The 20,516-nt window shown below is 44.7% G+C and overlaps 2 protein-coding genes and 1 pseudogene across 2 annotated transcripts; 1 reads left to right on the top strand and 2 right to left on the bottom strand.

Annotated features, from left to right (window-relative positions):
• Positions 1 to 612: 612 nt before the first annotated feature.
• On the bottom strand, positions 613 to 3,570 carry LOC112881742 (cytochrome P450 71A1-like). Its single transcript, XM_025946581.1, has 2 exons — positions 2,491 to 3,570; positions 613 to 1,459 (listed from the first exon to the last, which is right to left on the bottom strand). The coding sequence occupies exons 1-2, from the start codon at positions 3,412 to 3,414 to the stop codon at positions 827 to 829; spliced, it is 1,557 nt and encodes a 518-aa protein (XP_025802366.1). The 5' UTR covers positions 3,415 to 3,570; the 3' UTR covers positions 613 to 826.
• A 4,371-nt stretch (positions 3,571 to 7,941) lies between these two features.
• LOC112882355 lies at positions 7,942 to 9,925 on the bottom strand (annotated as a pseudogene).
• Positions 9,926 to 15,306: 5,381 nt separating this feature from the next.
• On the top strand, positions 15,307 to 18,935 carry LOC112879662 (cytochrome P450 71A1-like). Its single transcript, XM_025944018.1, has 2 exons — positions 15,307 to 16,326; positions 18,118 to 18,935. The coding sequence occupies exons 1-2, from the start codon at positions 15,400 to 15,402 to the stop codon at positions 18,748 to 18,750; spliced, it is 1,560 nt and encodes a 519-aa protein (XP_025799803.1). The 5' UTR covers positions 15,307 to 15,399; the 3' UTR covers positions 18,751 to 18,935.
• Positions 18,936 to 20,516: the final 1,581 nt, after the last annotated feature.

The raw sequence follows: 20,516 nt of genomic DNA, 5'->3' as shown, positions 1-20,516 counted from the left end.
AATTTTTTTGTCTAATATGGATTTTAATGTAATATGGATTCTTTAGAATAATATAGGCCGTTAGATCTTCGTAAAATTCAAGGGTGCAGATTCTTCTCTTTTTCTTTTTCTGATTAACGTGGTAATTTCTAGACCCTCTCGACAAACGTGATAACTTCTTTTAACACTATTGTATTAAGATAATAATAGATGGCAATGGTGGGTAAATTTTTTGAAATTAGATGAGTAGTTTGATCAATAGACTGAAAATAATCTGAAATAAGCTCATGTTTATAGTTTATTGGATTATCACAATTTGGGGGTCGGATTATATAATCTAGGTTGTTTGTTGATCATCTTAGATTTAATAAGCTAGATTATATAATCTAAGGGTAAACAAACAGAGCCTTAGTCTTCTCATTTCGCAACTAGCTTGCCGGTCTTGAATGAAAGTCGACACTGGAGGTAGTGACCTTAATTGTATTAGGACAAGCATGAAGCGGCCCGATGAATAGACCATAGCATCTGCTTGCATTTGTTTGATCTTGGGGAAGGAGGGAACGAAAGTGGTTGTGGTTGTCGGGCGAGATAGCAGGAAGGGGAGGATGTACGGTCGAGTAAAAACATTTTAGATGGCATCATAGACAACCATTTATATATAGATATCTCATTCAGCTACAAATTATGCATGTGTGTACATATATACTCATTGTCTCATTCTGTCATTCATCTCTACATAAAACATACTGTCTAACTAGTAATAGCTTTACATAAACACCAATTTAGGAGCAGCAAGCACTACACACATATGCCGCATGCCAACAACACATGCATATACTTAATGATACTAATCACTTGTATCCAAGCTTTCCATATGCTTGGGCTCGAAGACAGCCTCGAGCGGCACCTTACGTGGCATTGCGAGTAGGAAGGTCTCCTCCATGCTCAGCTGCTCCACCGTCATACCATCCGGGAGCCTCCACGTAAAGCAGTGTAGAAGGTTGGCGATGCTCAGCAGGGTCACCTTCAGCCCCAGGCTGAACCCAGGGCACATGCGCCGGCCGGACCCGAACGGCAGCAGCTCGAAGTCTTGTCCCTTGACGTCGACCTCGCTCCCGATGAACCGTGCTGGACGGAACTCCTCGGGCGCGTCCCACAGCGCGGGGTCATGGCCAATAGACCAGACGTTGACGAACACGGTCGTGCCGGCGGGGATGTCAAAGCCGTCCACGGAGGTGTCCTCGCGGGCAAGGTGGGGCGCCAACACCGGCGCCGCCGGGTGCAAGCGCAAGGTCTCTTTAAGGACAGCCTCCATGTAGGGGAGGTGGGGCAAGTCTCCCTCTGTGACTAGGCGTTCGCGGCCGACGACGCGGTCTAGCTCCTCGGTGGCCTTGGCTTGTAGCTCGGGGTTCTTGAGGAGCTCTGAGATTGCCCACTCGATGGTCATAGTGGTTGTATCCGTGCCCCCAAGGATCATGTCCTACACCATAACAGAAGAGTTCCACTGAGGAAAATTAAGCAGATGCCTTTTGTGAATCAATAAATCTATATATGTTGAGGATTCACAGTTTTACAGATAACGTGAATTATCATGCACAGGAGCAGCATGTAGTAGTAATACCATATCTTTTCCAAAACTGACACGTCGTGCATGACATCGTGGTAAACTGAACATTAAAGAAATTTTATCTTATTATTACTGGAGGCTCCTTTTGAAGCCACCTGAATCCTAGGTGGGTACTTAAAAAAATAAAAAAATTCTAGAAATTCTCACAACAATCAGAAACATCCAACCATCAATCTAACAATTCTAATCATAATAGTCATTGGATCTGTTATCTTTTCTAATAAATTACCCACCCCTGTCATTATGAAAATAGACTAAAATAACCCCCTAAATATGTATACAAATTACCTACCTCTGCCATTATAAAAAAATCTAAAGTAACCTCCTAATCTTTGTGTAAATTATCCGCCTATGCTATTATAAAAATAATAAAAATAATCCCCTAAATTTGCATATAAATTATCTAATTATATAATTATTAAAAGTTAAAGTAACCCCAAAATCTGAATCTAAATTATATAGTTATAACAAATATTAAAGTGCACCAATATAAAATTCTAAATTACTATTTCTATCATTATTAATATATTATTTATATTATTGTTAATATAAAAATACTACCCATGATATGTGTCAATATGTATTCTTGTACGATGGAAGAGATAAGAATACCAATTCATAAACAAATGATCCAATTAAATATATATCAAACACACATGAAGGTATGATGTAAAATAAAATCTATTGCAACTAGATAATAATAAATATATATTTTAGATCATGTGTTAGAATATTTAATAGATGAAAGAGGACGTGAGATAGATAATTATTAGTTATAAATCTTATGTTTATATTAATTAATTATTAGTTATAAATCTTATATTTATATTAATTCTAATTAGTCCGTGCGAAGCACGGGTTGATAGACTAGTAGTGCTAATCACCTGTGTGAGGGCCTTAACGTTGTCCCTGCTGAGCTGGACCTCAAGGTTAGGGTCGTCGGCCAGCTGCAGCAGCACGTCCACCATGTCTCTTACCACGAACCTCTCTCCCTCGAGACGTCTCCGCTGGTTGTGCTCGTCCAGGATATAGTTCAGGAACTGGTCAAACATCTTGCTAGCCCTCTTCATTCTCCTGACGTACCCCTGCAGGTCCAGCCAATGCAGCCAAGGTACAAAATCGCCAATGTTAAAAACACCATTCAGTGCGAATAACTCATCCACTATCTCCCTGAATTCGGCTGGCATAAACACCGGCGGCGAGCCTTCCTCGGCGGCCGCCTCCCCTTGGATGTACTTCCTGCCGAGAACCATGCGTGAGATCACGCTGAGCGTCATCATCTGCAGGTAGCTCCTGAGCCGCACGACGCGCCCGGACGCCTCTCGCAGGCCATGGATCATCCCCCGCACCTCCTCGTCGCGGATGTACTCGAACGACTCGAGCCGCCTAGCGCTGAAGAGCTCCGTGGCGCAGATCCTGCGCGCCTGGCGCAGGTACGCTCCATACTGGGACCACATGATGTCGGAGGAGTCGTACGCAGTGTACTTGCCGATCGAGAGCGTCGGGCGGTCGGAGAACGCCGCGTCATTGGTCTTGAGGAAGAATTTGGCCATCTCGGCTGATGAGCCGACGATGACGGGCATTGACCCGAACCGGAGCAGCATGAGAGGGCCGTACAGCTTGGAGAGCTCATGGATGGAGCGGTGTGGTAGCTCACCTATGAGGTTGAGGTTGCCGATAATCGGCCACGGCTTGGGGCCCGGCGGGAGGTTGTAGGCGCGGCGGCGCCTGCGGGAAACTATGGTTTTGAGAAAGAGTACGGTGATAAGTACGACGGTGAGGAACATAGGCCATGCTGGGAGCGCCATGCATATGTGTAGGCTAATTAATTGATGGGTTGATCTTGGCTCCTGAGTGGAAAGTAACACCTCTCCTTGAATCAATCACTTGAGCTGTGGAAAACCTAAACATAACACATCATTTGCCCTCTCACGTCATACGCCTAGATCAATACGGTTTTCCTTCGTCCGATTGTTGGATGGGTGATCTATTATGATATCTATAGACGAGGTCGACATATTTATAGAGGATAAACTTACTTTATCTTTATGGGTGTCCTAAATGGTGGCCAAGACTAGACGATAGGCTAGGTGGTGCCCCTATTTATTTATTTATTGTTGTTGTTGGCGGCCATGGCGGCTAAGATCGTCAAGTATCTTGGGATGTAAATAGTTACCAAATAGTATTTTTTGGATCGGCTAATTAGCATGCCACTTTCAAATTATTTACGCAGAACTATTTTAGTTCATTTTATCAACGTTTTAAATCGATCTAATGACTTAAAGTACAAACTATATAACTTGCATGGCTAATCCTGAGTCAATTGCTTGAACCGTGAAAACCTGAAATGTAACATGTACATCTGCTGTCCTTTCACGCACGCCATACACGTGGATTGTCCGCTTCATCGGATCCAATGTACTGCATGACGTCACCTGATTAGTCACAGTCAAGTCGGCATCCATGTCGTTCACGTGTTACTTTGGCTGGTGTCTAGGAATATAAGTAGTTCATTCGGATAAATCTTCATGGCTGGAGATTTTTAAAACTATTTGGTTCCTTATAACTAAATTTTACTTCCATCACATCGAATATTTAAACACCAGTTAGTCTATCACATCGGATGTTTAGACACCAATTAGAAGTAGTAAATATAGTCTAATTACAAAACCAATTGCATAAATGGAATCTAAGTCACGAGACGAATCCATTAAATCTAACTAGTCTATAATTTGACAATATTGTGCTACAGTAAACATATGCTAATGATGGATTAATTAGACTTAATAGATTTGTCTCGTAAATTAGCAACAGCTTATGCAATTAGTTTTATAGTTAGATCATGATTAATCTCTCTATTTGGCATCAAACATCTGATATGATCCGGACTAAAAATTTATTCCTGGATCCAAACACCCCCTTAGTAATCTTTTTTTATTTTCTTTGTTTCTTTCATATTGAGCTTTTACCCCATGATTATCATAGAGTCTTAGTTTGTCTAAGAGATTTAAAATGTAATTGCTTGCTAACTTTACAGCTGAATGTCAACAACATTATTTAATTAGAAAAAGTCAAGTTTGTTTACTTCTTATCTTAGGAATATGTCAACTGTTGAGGATATAACGTATGGCCTACAACATGACAATACAAGATGGAAAACAGTAAAAGAAACCTCAATATCCGGTTTTAGAAAGGAAATGAATACATATCATATGTGTGTTAGGATCAAATTGACACAAAAACGATATAAATGTATACCTTAAACAATGCGAGAGTATTAAAGTACTTTATTATATGACTGAAAGTCTTAATCTTAAACAAAATGAACGTCTTTAACTAGCAGCGGAACTTCATCTTTATAGGCAGATGACTGGTGGATATACGTCTAGAACTCCTGGAAGTCTTCAGGAAATTCCGGATAATTAATCCGGAGGATGTGCTTCTCCATCTCGACGGGCGCAACGATGGCAACAGGCAACGACCCGAACCGGAGCTGCATGGAGGGGCCATAGCGCTTGGAGAGTTCATGGATAGAGCGGTGGGGCAGCTCGCCCATGAGGTTAATGTTGCCGATGATAGGACCCGGCGACGGTGGCTGTGCAAAAGGGAGGCTGAGAGGAAAAGAGCAAGGCCAAGGACGATGGCGAGGAATGTGGCCCATGTTGGTAACACCATCGAATGGAGTGACGAGCTTAGATGAGCTGATTAGAGGTTTGCGAGATTATAAGGTGGCGAGCTGGAGCTTATGTTCTACTAAACTCCATACCTGACCCGTTTTCCCGTCTTTGCAATGTATCAATTACTAGTCGTGAAAAAATTGCAAGAACTTGAGGCACATTCGGAAATTATATTTGCCGCATTCTGACTATCATTTTACTCCTTGTATGGATTTATTCATTGGTTGCATTTATCTGATTTAATATTGGTTGTTTGCATTGGTTAGGTTATGGAGTCCGTACTCTATTACTTCATCCTAAGTCACAATCAAGTCTACATCCGTGTAGTTCCACGAGGTAATTATTATAACCAGTTTACTGTTGCTATAGTATTATATTTTATCCTAGGCCATTCTCAAAACCCCACTGCAAGGTTTCGTTACGTGGTTTCCAAGATTGACGATTGACATATCATCTGAGAGTTTTTTTAGTTAACGAATGAAACAAGGTCTATCAAATCAATGTTTCATTTTTCATCTACGTGACCAATGAGAGTTGATGAAACGTATGGAGATGAAACGCAGACCCCCTCAATTCAGTTTATTCCGTTTCACTCCCATCTCTCTGCTTATAATATTTTGCCATAACACCATAACAGCTGAGTTGACATCTCATCTAATTGAATGAAACATCTATAAAAACTCTCACTGAAAATGGTCTTTATCATAATTGATCAATAAAAGAGAGTCTAGATAGGAGAGCAATACCGCGTATTGTTAACAGTGGCATCACAACCTAGAGTTGACAAGGAATGCCCAAGAAGTTATTGATCTAAATAGCAGGATATAGAAGTGAAACTCTCAGTGAAAATATCCTTAACATAATTGATCAATGAAAAAAGGTGTACTTACTTGGGTTTGAAACAACTGGATCGTGTGTTTCACGACACAAATGTATGTGAAAAATTAAGAAAATTTAATTTTATTGAAAATTAGACACACCTGCACAAGCAAAGATTGACAACAAAAATAAAGTATAAACTCGGCCGCATTTGCAGTTTGCACATCACGAGAAAGCTAGTTGGGCTCAAGGCCTTTGGGGCTAGTTTGGAAGCCCAAAACCCCGCGGGGAACCTGGCCTTTTCCCGTGGCTGGAAGCCCGCGCGGAATTCCGCCACGGGTCTAATTCCGCTGTCGTTTGGAAGATCTGAGCTCGGGGGTGCCTGACCCGACCCCCACTTTCCCTGGGGCAGAGTGTTCCCCACCTCGAGGGTTCGGGCTCCGCTTCCCCGAGCCGAGCGGCTTAGACAGGGAAGACGAAAGGCGGCACGTCGCCGCCGGCCTCCGTCCAGTCGCCATCCCGCCTTCGTCCAGGCACGAGCTCCTTCTCCATCCAAGCACCGTCGCGCCACCTCCGTCCAATCGCCGTCGTCCCTCCATCTCCGCATCCAGGCATGGCCACCCTCCGCATCCAGGCACGGCCACCCTTCGCCTCCCTGTCCAGGCGCCGTCCTCAAGGCTGCACCATGGCGGCGTCCACCACGACCGTCTCCTCCGCATCCACCATGGTACCACCACCTCGTCTTCCTCCTTGCTCATGTGAGTCCCCCCTCCTTCCCCCTTGGCTCTTGTAGGTCCAATCCATGCTGATTTCAAGGTCCAATCATTGCTCATCCGATTACTCTGAAAAAGTGGGTAGATTGATACATATTTCTGCATATTAATATCTCTTATATTCGGAATACTAGTATGATAAAATGTAATGGAATATGTTCTACATGCTAGTATTTCTAAGTTGTCTTTCTATATATTGCAAGTTGTTTTTGATGTACAACCGTTGAATGCAAGCCAATGGATCTATTTTTTTTGTCACATAATAGAACAATCAGTTGTTGTTTTAGCGCGGTAGAGATGCTTGACTTGCATCCACAATAGGCGCAATTTATTTTCTTCCAAAAAAATTGTTACGTTTGTAGTTTTCTTTCTTGCTGAGCATCTTTTATGGCAGATAATTTCTCCACACTATAGTGTTAGGCAAAAGAATGTTTCTGGTGATGCAATTTTTGGTTCTATAATATTTAATATAGCATTGATAGCTATTTCTGTCTAGGCCCTGCTTTGTTCCCTTGTAGAGTGCAATGCATAGATTATTCCTTTTGATCTAGTTTATATAGAATGTACTAGTTTATATAGAATGTACTGATTGCTTTTGCCATATCTCTTTACTACTGTATGCCTGTAGTGCCATAGTTTACTACAGTCTGCTTGTCTCACCTCCACTACTGATACACCTTTCTTTCCTATGGTAATGAGCTTATCAAATTTTTACTGACCCTTGCTTCATGTCCTGCAGCGTATACAACAAATTTTTACCTTCCTATGGTAATGGTGGTGTGAAGGAACAAAATGTTAAGTACTTCACGATCTGATCCTAGATTTTGGATGTAAAGATGGAGAACTAGGCTTGTCTGATTTCATATTTAAAATATCAGTTTGTTGAAGAGATTTTTTTTTTGTCTTTCATGATCTTTTGATGATGCTAGCATTGACCATTATGAGATATTTTTTCAGTCTTTCATGATCTTTCTCGATTATTTACTAAATTGTCAAGATATTTCATTATTTTTTAAATATCCTCTCCCCAGTTCCCAAATAGCGAGAGGGAAACAAACCCCAGGAGGAGAGGCTCCCCACGGAAAGAAACATATATCAAAATCCCGCTCGGAGATTTGCCTTCCCTAGGTTCCCCTCCTCTTGCTCCCAAACTAGCCCTTGATGGGGTTTGGGTAATCAATCCCTTTCTTTTCGACACAAGAGCCAGTGGGGGTATTATTGAAACAGAACCAAATGCAATCCAGTCTAAACATTGTACACGTGGTCCGGAAGCTTGGGCTCGACGACGACCTGGAGCGGGAACTTGCGTGGCGTGGACAGCCCGAAGACCTCCACCATGCTCAGCTCCTCCTTCGTCATGCCATCGGGGAGCCTCCACGCAAACTCGTGCAGCAGGTTGGCGAGGGTCCCCTGGATCACCTTCAACCCGAGGCTGTAGCCGGGGCACATCCGCCGGCCGGACCCAACGGCAGCAGCTCGAAGTCCTGGCCCTTGACGTCGATCTTGCTCCCCACGAATCGCTCCGGCCGGAACTCCTCTGGCGAGTCCCACAGCGAGGGGTCGCGGCTGATGGTCCACGCGTTGACGAGCACGCGCGTGCCCGCGGGGATGTCGTAGCCGCCCACGGACGTGTCCTCGCGCGACAAGCGCGGCGAGAGCAGCGGCACCACCATGTGCAGGCGCATGGTCTCCTTCACGATGGCGTCGATGTACGGGAGGTGAGTGATGTCCTTCTCGGTGACCCAGCGGCCGCGGCCGATGACGCCGTCCAGCTCCTCGGTGGCCTTGGTGAAGACCTCGGGATTCTTGAGGAGCTCGGAGATGGCCCACTCGACGATTACGGCGGCGCTCTCGGTGCCCCCGGCGACGAGGTCCTGTGTACCAAAGAAGCGATTCACTAATTAAGCACTTCTGTACAGAGAACTAAAATCAGTCAGGAAGAGAGACAGACCTGCGTGAACGCTTTTACGCTGTCCCGGGTGAGTTTGACCTCGAGGTTGGGATCGTCAGCAAGCTGAAGCAGCCTGTCGACCATATCCTTGGCCACGAACGCGTCCCCCTCGCGCCGCCGCCGCTCGTTGTGCTCCTCCACCACGTTCTCCATAAATTGATTGAACATCTTGCCCACTCTCTTCATCCTCCTGACGTACCTCTGCAGGTCCAGCCAGGACAGCCAGGGGATCCAGTCCCCGATGTTGAGCACGCCGTTGAGCAGGAACAGCTCGTCGAGCATCCACCTGAACTCCCTCCATGTCGTCACGGAGCCGCCGCCGCTGGCGATCACCTCCTTGTCCACGGCCTTCCGGCCCAGGACCATGCGGGCGATCATGTTCAGGCTCATCGTGGACAGGCGCTCCTTGAGCGGCACGACCTGCCCGGCCGCCCCGCGCCGGTCGCGCAGCAGCGCGTGCGCCTCCTCCCTGCGGACGCACTCGGAGGACTCGAGCCGCCTCGCGCTGAAGAGCTCGTCGGCGCAGATCTTGCGCGCCTGCCGCCAGTAGGCGGCGTAGGGGCTCCAGGCGATGTTGGAGTAGTTGTAGCCTTGTAGGTGGTGTACCTGCCCGCCGCCATCTTGGGCCGGTCGATGAACACCGAGTCGTGGGTCTTGAGGAAGAACTTTGCCATGTCGACGGACGACGCGACGACGACGGGGAAGGAGCCGAACTGCACGCGCATCAGCGGGCCGTACCGCTTCGACAGCGCGTCGAGGGAGCGGTGCGGGAGCGCGCCGAGGAGGTTGAAGTTGCCGATGATCGGCCATGGCTTGGGGCCCGGCAGAGTGCGGCACGGCCGGCGCCTACGTCCGAAGACGGCTCGGAGGAACACCACCGTGGCGGGCACCACGGCAAAGACGGACGCCCACCATGGTGGTACCTCCATTTTGGGGAGAATGTGGTGATGGGCTGACGGCTAGAGGTGATCGCCGGAGGGTACTGCCGTACCGTACTTGAGCTACGGCGTACTCGTGTCGTGTATGAGATTGGTTGTTGGAAGGACGGCAGCTGGACGGGAAAATGGCGACGATCGATTTTGTTGCATTGGAGTTTAGAGTGTGCGCTTGACGACTTGGCTGACACGAATATTTAACGGTATAATGCAGAGTTGACTTGTATTCAGATTGGTGAATTGAGACCAGGCGATATACAATTAAAGGCAACTATATCTCTTGCAGGATTATTAACTAGGAGTTAAATGTTGTATATTGCAACCGGTACTTTGCACCATTCTGATTGGACAGAGCCAGCTAGCCCAGCCAAAGTCAGCTGCCACTACAATATGTCATGTCGCAATTTTTATCCTAAAAATAAACTATCCATACACTGCTATATTGTGGTACATCTCAGGCCTTTAATTTGTTTGAAAAATGCAAGTCTTTGTTTTAGGTTGCAGCCATTGTGTTATTATAGCGTCTCTCCTTGAATGAACGGTGTAGGTGGATAGTATTCTGAACACCATAATTTTGTTGGATTTGGAGTATCTTATTGTTGGATTAGGAATTATGATTATCTAATACAAATGGTAGCTTGCACCACTCTGGCTAGAGAGCCAGCTAGCCAGCCCGAAGTGAGCTGAACACCGTAATTTTTATTCTTTTTTTCTTGTTTCCTTTTATTTCCTTTTCCATTCTTTCTTCTTGAAACTTTTGTTTTATCTTCCACGTATATTCTTTTATAATTTTCTTCCTTATAATCCCACCCCTGATTCACTAATTCATCTTTATTTTTATTTTATTCTCTTTTCCTTTTTTATTCTTTTATTTATCTCGGAAACTAATTCATTGTTGTGTGTATAATTTATTTTCATGTAAGAATAATTTATTCATGATATGGACGCGTCATTTATAATTATTTGTTCGTGCATAGAGACATTTATTCATACCGTGAAACTATTTATTCATTTTTGTAGACTAAATTATTCTGTTGTAATATAATTTGTTTGTAATGTGGATGTGTTTGCTCTCTGTAGAATAATTTGTTCATTTGCAGATACATCCTGTTTACTTTGGATACTAATTTGTTCATAATAGTTAATTATTTGTTTGCTTTGAAGCTAAATAGCTAATCGTCTAATTGTAAGAATATTTTTTTTCAAATTCTATTAGAAAAATATTCTAGATTGATAAAAAAATGTTCGTTTCGTCTAAACATAGTTAAATGTGATCTTATTATATAGATCTTGTTATAAGAAACTTAATGATGCATTCAAAATTTAGGATGTCCAACTTGAGATATACTCCTATATTTTTTTAATTTCAAATATTTCTATATGTGGGCATGATAAAAAGAAACATCACACTGGAGATGAAAAAGATCTTCTATAAACCATGTAACCTTGTTTTCTCTCCTAAAGCACTATTTATAAGAAGGGTCTGTTTGGAGGAGCTAAAGTTGAGTATTAAATTTTAGCACATATTAGCACTCGTACACATGCTAAAGTTTTTGAGTCTTGGCTAAAGTTTAGCCCACCCCATTAGCACTCCCATTTGGACGAGCTAGTGCTAAAATTTAGCATTTTTACCATTAGCATTTGGATCCAAACATGATCAAAATATAAAATATTTCTTAATATTAACATTTGAAAGAATGAGTGAAGCGAAATCTCTGATCATAGATGCAGCCTAAAATCTTAATGGGATCAGACTATGTCTTCATGGAATAAAATTTATTTCCATCGCTCTGGCAGGAGATAATCGCGCCCGCCAACCAAACAGCTCCAAATGTTCGGGTTTAGGCCCAATAAACTGGTGAACCCACCAGCGCGGACGGCTCCCTCTACTCACAAAGGCCCCCATTCTGCGGCCCACAAGCAAAGCAGAGCCCGCACGAGGCAATTTGGGCCGCATGTTTGGTTTCTGCACGAGGCCACACTGGCTTTGTTTGCATTCCTGTAGCCGATGCGGCGTTCGCAAACAAAAGACATAAAAAAAAACACACGCACACACTGGCACTCCTCAAAGAAAAACATACACACTGGTAAGCAGGCGATCAATGCCGTGACGGGCGTGGTTTGCCTAACGCTAGGGCCGCAAGGGATGGCAACGGGCGTAAATTCGCTGGGGTATGCAAAAATTATTCAAACCCATTAAAAATAAATCTATACTCATGATGGGTATAAAATTTTGGCCCAATTCAAACCTGTCGGGTTAACGGATACCCACGATTCGCCCACGGGTCATCCATGACCAAGGATATTCCTTTACGCATTGGTTGCACCCTTCTCATGATAGAAGCTTGTCAAAAATTAATATATGCATATTCTTCTCATTATCAACTACAGTTCAATTTAAACAACTAAGAGAGACCATACATTTAATTTGCATAAATATAGAATGAACAATAAGTTCATAATTTATCGTATGAAGATACTGGAGGGAATACTTCGAGTGGCAATGGTATTAACAAGTTTGTTATAAGTTCATAATAAAATAGTGGTATTAAAATTAAATTTGTTATAAGTTCATAATAATAAAATGTTGGTATTAATATCAAATTTGTTAGTTCACAATAAAATGGTAGTGTGTATTAGATTGCATCGGGTTTAAAAAATCCACGGATTTACGGATTTGGATATTATAGAAATAAACCCATGCCATAAATCCAATGGATAGAACTTCTTGCAGGTTAATGAACCCACGGGTCTAAAAGTTGATCCAAATCGATATCCTAATAAAGTGGAAAATCCATCGAGCTTCGAATTTTGGGTACCATTGCCATTCCTATCATGAGGCACGCCACGGTGCAACACGCCAGCTGACCCGATGATTTGTGGCCAAAGTCACCGGCAGGAGTCAAGGAAGTTTCTTTAGTGCCCATGACTCTTTGACTCTACATAACTTCACCTGCAAAACCGGTTCCCTTACGAGGAAGTTGCTACAGCGATACCGCGGCGAAAAATCGTAGTATCTGAAAGCAAATTTATACAATGCTCTTAAAAATAAAAGGCCAATCTTACCGTTACTAATTGAATATTACTAATTGAAGGTTTGTTTTGAAGCCACCACGTGAAACCACCTAGAATCTTAGATGGACACTTAAAAGAAATAGAGAAATTCTAAAGATTCTCATAAACATCAGAAACATCCGGTCATCAATTTGACAACTCTAATCATAATAGTCATTGGATCTCTTATATTTTTCTAATAAACTATTCACACCTATTATTATAAAAATAGATTAAATTAACCCCAAATCTCTATGTAAATTACCCACCTATAATATTATAAAAATAATACAAATAACCTCATAAATTTGCATATATATTATCCAATTATATCATTATTAAAAGTTACAGTAACCTCTAAATCTGAATCTAAATTATATAATTATAACAAAATATTAATATAAAATTCTAAATTACTATTTCTATCATTATTAATATATTATTTATGTTATCGTTTATATAAAAATACTACCCACGATATGTGTTACCATGTATTTATATATAATGGAAGAGATAAGAATACCAATTCATAAACAAATAGTTCAATTAAATATATATCAAACACATATGGAGGTGTGATGCAAAATGAAATCTGTTGCAACTAGATAATGATAAATATGTATCTAGAGTATGTGTTAGAATATTTATTAGAAAAAAAGAGAGCGGCTATAAGATTTAATTTTATATTAATTCTAATTAGTCCGTGCGGAAGTACGGGTTGATAGGCTAGTTTACACAATTGTGATAAAGTTTGGCAAAAAAAGATCTTAGAAAGACGTAGGAAAGTGGATAAAAACGAACTACCTGTGGAGGTCGAAGAGTCCTTGGCAGAAGAATTTTTTTGCGAACTTGTCAGAGCGAGCAAGTATTTCATTAAGAGCCCGATCTCAAAACCGAGAAAAAACTTTAAGAAAAAGAAGAAAAAAGTTACATAGAACCAAAGAAGAAAAAACAACCTACAACTCGAGAGAGAAGAAAACTAGCCATCTGAACTAATAAGATGCGATAAATCCTCTATTCCCGTCCTGATCCAGCATCCACCTTTCGCAATCACGTCAAGCACAAAGAACTGCAATGGCGTTAAACTGTATACTGTAAAAAGATCGTTCCAGTTTCTCGCAACAAAGATGCCGACAGCTGAATAACGAGGCCTTTGACTGCAGGAAAGACCAAACGCATCGCTGTAGTGTGGGTGGCCAAAGCTCACTCCGCGTAAAGGGACGTGCCAACAACTACTGGCCGCCGGTCAGTCCAGTCCTCGGTCCGTCAGCCCTTCCAAATGGTCAGTCAGCCAGTCCACGAGCCAGATCCTCAGCAGCACTAGGTGCTTCCCTGTTCTGCCCCAGCAATTCCCCTCGCAACTGGATGCAAACATAGCTAGACAATTCAATGGATCTTGCTCACGCGGCATCAGCCCACAAACAAAAACTGCAACTTGCTGCCTGTTGAATTGCAACTTGTAACAGTTTGTTTTGGTTTGGTAGGTAACGGTTGCTTCAGAGCGTGTTACCTGCTCCGAATGGGTTTTTTGTGACCAGACCAGACTTGCTACAGTCTCGGTGCCGATACTTTAAGTGGAATTTCGAGTGAAAACGTCAGGCCCTGAGGGTTAGTTGGTGCATTTCGTCCACACTTCGGCGAAGGTGTCATGTCGTTTGATGCCAATCTGGATTCTTTTCCGGGTGAAGATGGTCTCATGGAGATCAGATGATCGCACTGGAAAGTGCCAAACTGACCGCATGATTCTACCTGCATGGTTTATCTGCAACACGAGCCCATCCATTTTCCCATTCAGTTCTCAGATTTCAGACCTCAAATTTCACAGCCGCGTCATGTCAGCAATTGCATCAGACAGGTGACGCCGCACGCAGACGAGGCGCCGAAGCGGGCGACGCCACCCGCAGACAGGCGACACTGCGCGTCAGTTATCTATCAGGGTTTCGAGGGAGCACCATGATTTGAGAAGATTATGGGCTGAAACCGGTGCCCTGACCGGTCGGTTTTCATGTGCCATTTCAGTTTGGCACACCGATGGATCATTGACGCCACACTATGTGGACAGGACACGAGCGTCGGATAGCCCCTGTGGTCTACCACTCCTTACCTGCTCTGCCGAACATGCAGCCGGCTGCTGAAAACGACTTGGGTTTCACTTTCATCCGGACAAATAGAAATCTGGCAGTGTCCATGCACAGAACAGACTGCATCGTTTCTGCGCAATGAACAATCTCTCGGAGTTTTTACGACCAGGTGTACTGCAAGTCTGCAAAAGCCGGAGCTGAACACTAGGTTGTCCCCAGCACGTGTTTCCCGGGAGTCGAGCGTCGTCGCCGTTCCCTCGTCAAGTTTTCTTTAGCTCAAGTCGTCTCTGATTTCCCCGTCCTTTCCCACCAAGTGACACTGACAGCTTCCGCAAGCGATCCACTCCTTCGCCCGCCTATAAAAGCACGCGCGCTACGGCACCACCTCACCAGCTCAACTCATCACTAGACCACCCACTTCAAGCCTTCCATTCCATCACCACCAGCCGGCTGCTGGCTGCGTCAGCCCCGCGGCAGCCTCTCTAGCTCGACCGTACGTCCCAATGGAGCTTCCACCATGGGCGCCTTTCCTCGGCGTGGTGCTCGCCACCGTGATGCTTCTCAAGGCCGTCCTCGGCCGCCGCAGCCCCCGCGCGTACAACCTGCCGCCGGGGCCCAAGCCGTGGCCGATCATCGGTAACCTCGACCTCATGGGCCCGCTCCCGCACCGCTCCATCCACGAGCTGTCAAGGAAGTACGGCCCGCTGATGCAGCTCCGGTTCGGGTCCTTCCCCGTGGTCGTCGGCTCGTCCGTGGACATGGCCAAGTTCTTCCTCAAGACCCACGACGTGGTGTTCACGGACCGGCCCAAGACCGCCGCCGGCAAGTACACCACCTACAACTACCGGGACATCACCTGGTCCCCGTACGGCGCCTACTGGCGGCAGGCGCGCAAGATGTGCCTCACCGAGCTCTTTAGCGCGAAGCGTCTCGAGTCGTACGAGTACATCCGCGCCGCCGAGGTCCGCGCGCTGCTGCGCGACCTGCACGCGGCGGCGCCCGGCTCCGGCCGCGCCGTCATGCTCAAGGACTACCTGTCCACGGTGAGCCTGAACGTGATCACGCGCATGGTGCTCGGCAAGAAGTACCTGGACAAGGAGGTGGTGGCCGGCGGGTCCTCCGTGACCACGCCGGAGGAGTTCAAGTGGATGCTCGACGAGCTGTTCCTGCTAAACGGCGTGCTCAACATCGGCGACTCCATCCCGTGGCTCGACTGGATGGACCTGCAGGGTTACATCAAGCGGATGAAAAAGCTCAGCAAGATGTTCGACCGGTTCCTGGAGCACGTCGTGGAGGAGCACAACCAGCGGCGGCTGCGCGAGGGGAAGAGCTTCGTCGCCAATGACATGGTCGACGTGCTGCTTCAGATCGCCGACGACCCGACCCTGGAGGTCGAGCTCGACAGGGAAAGCGTCAAGGCTTTTACTCAGGTGAGTTGTTGTGTATGATTCCGATCCTAATCTTCATGCGTAGGATTCTGATTCCATGAGTTCTGTTTTATTCGCTTACATCTGCACAAGCTTCGTTACAACTCCTAAGAGGTTTCTTTGGGTGACCGAGGAAGCTGCACTCCATACCCTTTTTCTCCCTGTCAATTGCCGACAGTTTTACAGTTTCACTACACCATTTAGTATGAGTAAACCACAATCGCCGACAAAACTAATCACCGACCAACGTAATCTGACGAGGTACATCTCAATAAACAAGGCCCCAGTGTCGTCGCCGGCCACCTGCCAAAACCTCAGAGTACTAGTAGTGAGCATGACGATTTCAGATTAGGCCTTTGTGTGTGCACGTTGACAATAACTAATTACTTACTTAAACAACTTCAAGAATCATGTGAGAAATAGAAAATCAGTTTTCCTAGGAAGTTGGAACACATGTCGTCAGAAACGTGTCCACAGAGCAAAACCACACGGTTACTGAGCACTTACATTTTTCAGCTGGCCTGGCCAAGCGTCCATTGATTAGTTAGTTCGTTGTTTATTGAAACTTCAGAAGAACCTTGAGATTCATGTGTGGCCCACCATCTCGTCGTTTTCAGGACCGGGGGCAGTGATCCCCGGACCCAGGGGCGAAGCTACATTTGGTTTAGGGGATGCCAATGCACCCACACAAATTAGCAATACCAGTGATTAAGTCTAATTTTTTAGTAAAGTACACCAACGGTCTTCAAACTTATCACGTTGCGTTATCCCGATCCCCGAACTCGTAAAATGCATATTTGACTCCTTAACTTAGCTTCGGGTATCATTCCGGTTCTCAAACTCGCAAATTGCATATTTGACTCTCTAAACTTATCGAGTATCGCCCTGGTCCCCGAACTTATAAATTGCACATTTAAATACCTAAACTTACGACATGTACGCATTCTTTCTTCCAATAAGCATGGCTCTCGCCGTTGTTCGCAACACAATCTTCGAGCTCCTTCCCTATAATGTCTCTCTCCCGTTGTAGCATTGGCGAGAGTTTGGTCCCACCTCATCATCTAACAACAAGTATTGCTAATTGCTTTGACGTTGCCGGTAAACAACATTGGAGATGGACACCTCACACTAGGTTGAGGTGGCCAACATGGTGATAGTTTGACAAATAATTTGTATGAAGGAACAACTATGAATGTTTTTTCATGTGAATCTAATAAACTCAACTTGTATTGTTAATTTTTAGATATTGATGGTTAAATTAAATCATGGACCTAGAAGATATGCATCCGAACTCAAAATTTAGAGGGTCAAATATATAATTTTTTATTTAGGGATCTGGAAGACACCCGAAACTAAGTTTAAAGAGTCAAATATGCAATTTGCGAGTTCGGGGACATGAATGACACCCAAATCTAAGTTTAGGAAGTCAAATCTAAATTTTACGAGTTCGGAGACCAGGATGACATGGCGTGACAAGTTTAAGAACCGCTGGTGTACTTTACTCCTAATTTTTCACCATATATATACATCCCCATAGCTCAACTCTATGTACCCACAAGGCAAGTGTACCCTCCTTCAATTTGATCTAGCTTCGCCACCGCCCGGACCTGATTGTCTAGCTAGTCGGTACTCCAACTGCACAACAAGTGCTTCATTTTGTTGTGTGGGTGGGTGGGTGGGTGGCGGGGTGCAGAACATTGACAGCAACAGCAGCGTCCACCTGAAACTTGTTCAATTTTACTTTCCGCCGTGTCAAGAATCTCGCTTAACCACAGCCTCAAATGGCACGTGCAGGACCTCATCGCCGGCGGCACGGAGAGCTCGGCGGTCACAGTGGAGTGGGCCATCTCGGAGCTCCTGAAGAAGCCCGAGGTCATCGCCAAGGCCACCGAGGAACTCGACCGCGTCATCGGCCGCGGCCGCTGGGTCACCGAGAAGGACATTCCCCAGCTCCCATACGTGGACGCCATCGTCAAGGAGACCATGCGGCTGCATCCGGTGGCGCCGTTGCTGGTGCCCCGCCTTGCGCGTGAGGACGCCACCGTCGCCGGCTACGACATCCCCGCCGGCACGCGCGTGCTCGTCAGCGTGTGGTCCATAGGCCGCGACCCCGCTCTATGGGAGTCGCCGGAAGCATTCATGCCGGAGCGCTTCCTCGGCAGCAAGCTCGACGTGAAGGGGCAGGACTACGAGCTGTTGCCGTTCGGATCTGGCCGGCGGATGTGCCCCGGGTACAGCCTCGGGCTGAAGGTCATCCAGGTGAGCCTTGCCAACCTGCTGCACGGCTTCACCTGGAGCCTCCCCAACGGCATGACTAAGGAGGAGCTGAACATGGAGGAGATCTTCGGCCTGTCCACGCCGCGCAAGTTCCCGCTCGAGGCCGTCGTCAAGCCCAAGCTGCCAGCACACCTCTACGCCGAAGCTTAATAACTTGATGCGTCCTGCCCAGTGTCCACTTGCTGCTTGCGTTTTTTTTCCGGTTACTCTACTATGTAACTTCTCCAGGTTTGCGTCATGTATTGCCATGTGACTATAGCGGAATAATATCCCTAAGCAAGTGTCGCTCGAGTACACAAATACACACAATGATGAGTCACTCTCATGGTACGTAAGCCCGTTTGTCACTATTTTGCAACCGTGATAATGATAACTGCACCATAGTTAAGGCTATATTCTGCCACACATACCTATCCGTGATAATGATAACTGCATCCGTTGACGCCCAAAATTTGCAAGTAAAATTAAGGAAAGGACAAGGGCCCGTGAGAAGCCAATTGAGGTTAAGAAAAATGCTGATGATGCGACCAAGTCAAAAGATATCGGGAGTTCGAATCGGGCTAGATAATGAAAGTCAGCGAAAGATTTTATGGAAGTCCGATTCCTTTTTATTTTTTCTTATAAATATAGTAGTTTTTATATTTAAATTAAATTTATAACCGATCGTGATGGATGAGAAGAGGCTGTAAATAGTAGACTCAAGTGTTTTGTAAAGGGAAAAGCTATCCTTTGCTCGATGTTTCTATTTGAGCCAGCACTCGATTTTCAGGACACGCATCTGTTTGCCTTTTGTTTCCTGTGCGTTGGATATGAGCCTCGGTTATATTTGGTGGGCCCACTTGTTTGTCCGTGCTGTTCAATTCTTTGGGCAGCGCACCTTTTAATCCCTTGTTGGATGCGGTGAGTTCAAGAACATTTCAACTTTCCCCTTTTCTGCTCCTCGTTCTCGCCGGCGTGGGTGCTCTGTTGTTCAGGCGACGGTGAGGCGATTCGGGTGATTTCGCCTTTTTTTTCTATGTGTGCCTGTTGTGAATCTGTTCTGCTTGATCTCTCTTTGCCGTATTTCTAATTTCCATAACATTTCGCTTCGTTTTTTCTCCTTTTCCATGTCGTCTGTGTTTGTGCTCTGCTCATAAGGCGACGTTGAGGCGATTTCGAGCGATTTGGTTATATTTTTGCTGTATCCCCTTTTTGCGATTTTCTGTATTCTGATCTCTACGTTTGATTCCTCCGTGTCTCTCGTCTGATTTGGTTCGTTGGTTATGGTTTTTTTGATTTCTTCTCTGTAGTTTTGCGCCCTTGTAGTTTTGACTTGATTTTGGTCATGTTTTTAGTTTAGTAGTTGGTTTTGAACCAGAGATTTAGGGTTGCTACTGGTGTTTTTTCAAATTTTTCTGTCAATTGGTGATTATTCTAGGTGTCCCTTGTTCTGTGTGTTATTATCTAGGGTTAGGTTTCAGCTTTTGTTGAATTAGTTGTGCTTGTCAGGTCTCGTTGATGAGATTTTTTGATTCCGCTCATAGTGATTATGTTCACTTGAGTTCTTAATTGTGTTCATTCCCTAATTTTTGTAGTTATTTGTTTTGTGATATTGTGAGATCCTGAAATTTAGTTTGTTTAATTGAATTATATTGTGTGATTTGCTTTTTGTTCGCAGTTTGTGCTTCTTATCTTCACTCAGTAGGTTAGGATTTTTCTTTTCATGGCCTATATGTAATTCACTACTATACAGAAGTTTACTTTGCAGTATATAATTTTTTGTATTTTGCTATATTGTATAGTATGCTTACTGATATATTTATTGATTGTAATTTTTTTAAGTTTGTTTAATTCTATTTGATCAATTACATCTTTATGTTATATAGATGCCTCGTCCAAGACCAAGAGAGTTTGGAGAACACAGAAGCAGTGATCTA

Source organism: Panicum hallii, chromosome 2 (assembly GCF_002211085.1).
Source record: "Panicum hallii strain FIL2 chromosome 2, PHallii_v3.1, whole genome shotgun sequence".
NCBI lineage: Eukaryota > Viridiplantae > Streptophyta > Magnoliopsida > Poales > Poaceae > Panicum > Panicum hallii.
This window is presented reverse-complemented; position numbering and strand designations above follow the sequence as displayed.

What these genes read in the sequence shown, in the direction of transcription:
- LOC112879662 (XM_025944018.1), top strand. Translation starts at nt 15,400, where the DNA reads ATGGAGCTTCCACCATGGGCGCCTTTCCTCGGCGTGGTGCTCGCCACC. An exon ending in GCGTCAAGGCTTTTACTCAG is followed by an intron (nt 16,327 to 18,117) that starts GTGAGTTGTTGT and finishes TGGCACGTGCAG; the next exon opens with GACCTCATCGCCGGCGGCAC.
- LOC112881742 (XM_025946581.1), bottom strand. Translation starts at nt 3,414, where the DNA reads ATGGCGCTCCCAGCATGGCCTATGTTCCTCACCGTCGTACTTATCACC. An exon ending in ACGTTAAGGCCCTCACACAG is followed by an intron (nt 1,460 to 2,490) that starts GTGATTAGCACT and finishes GTTATGGTGTAG; the next exon opens with GACATGATCCTTGGGGGCAC.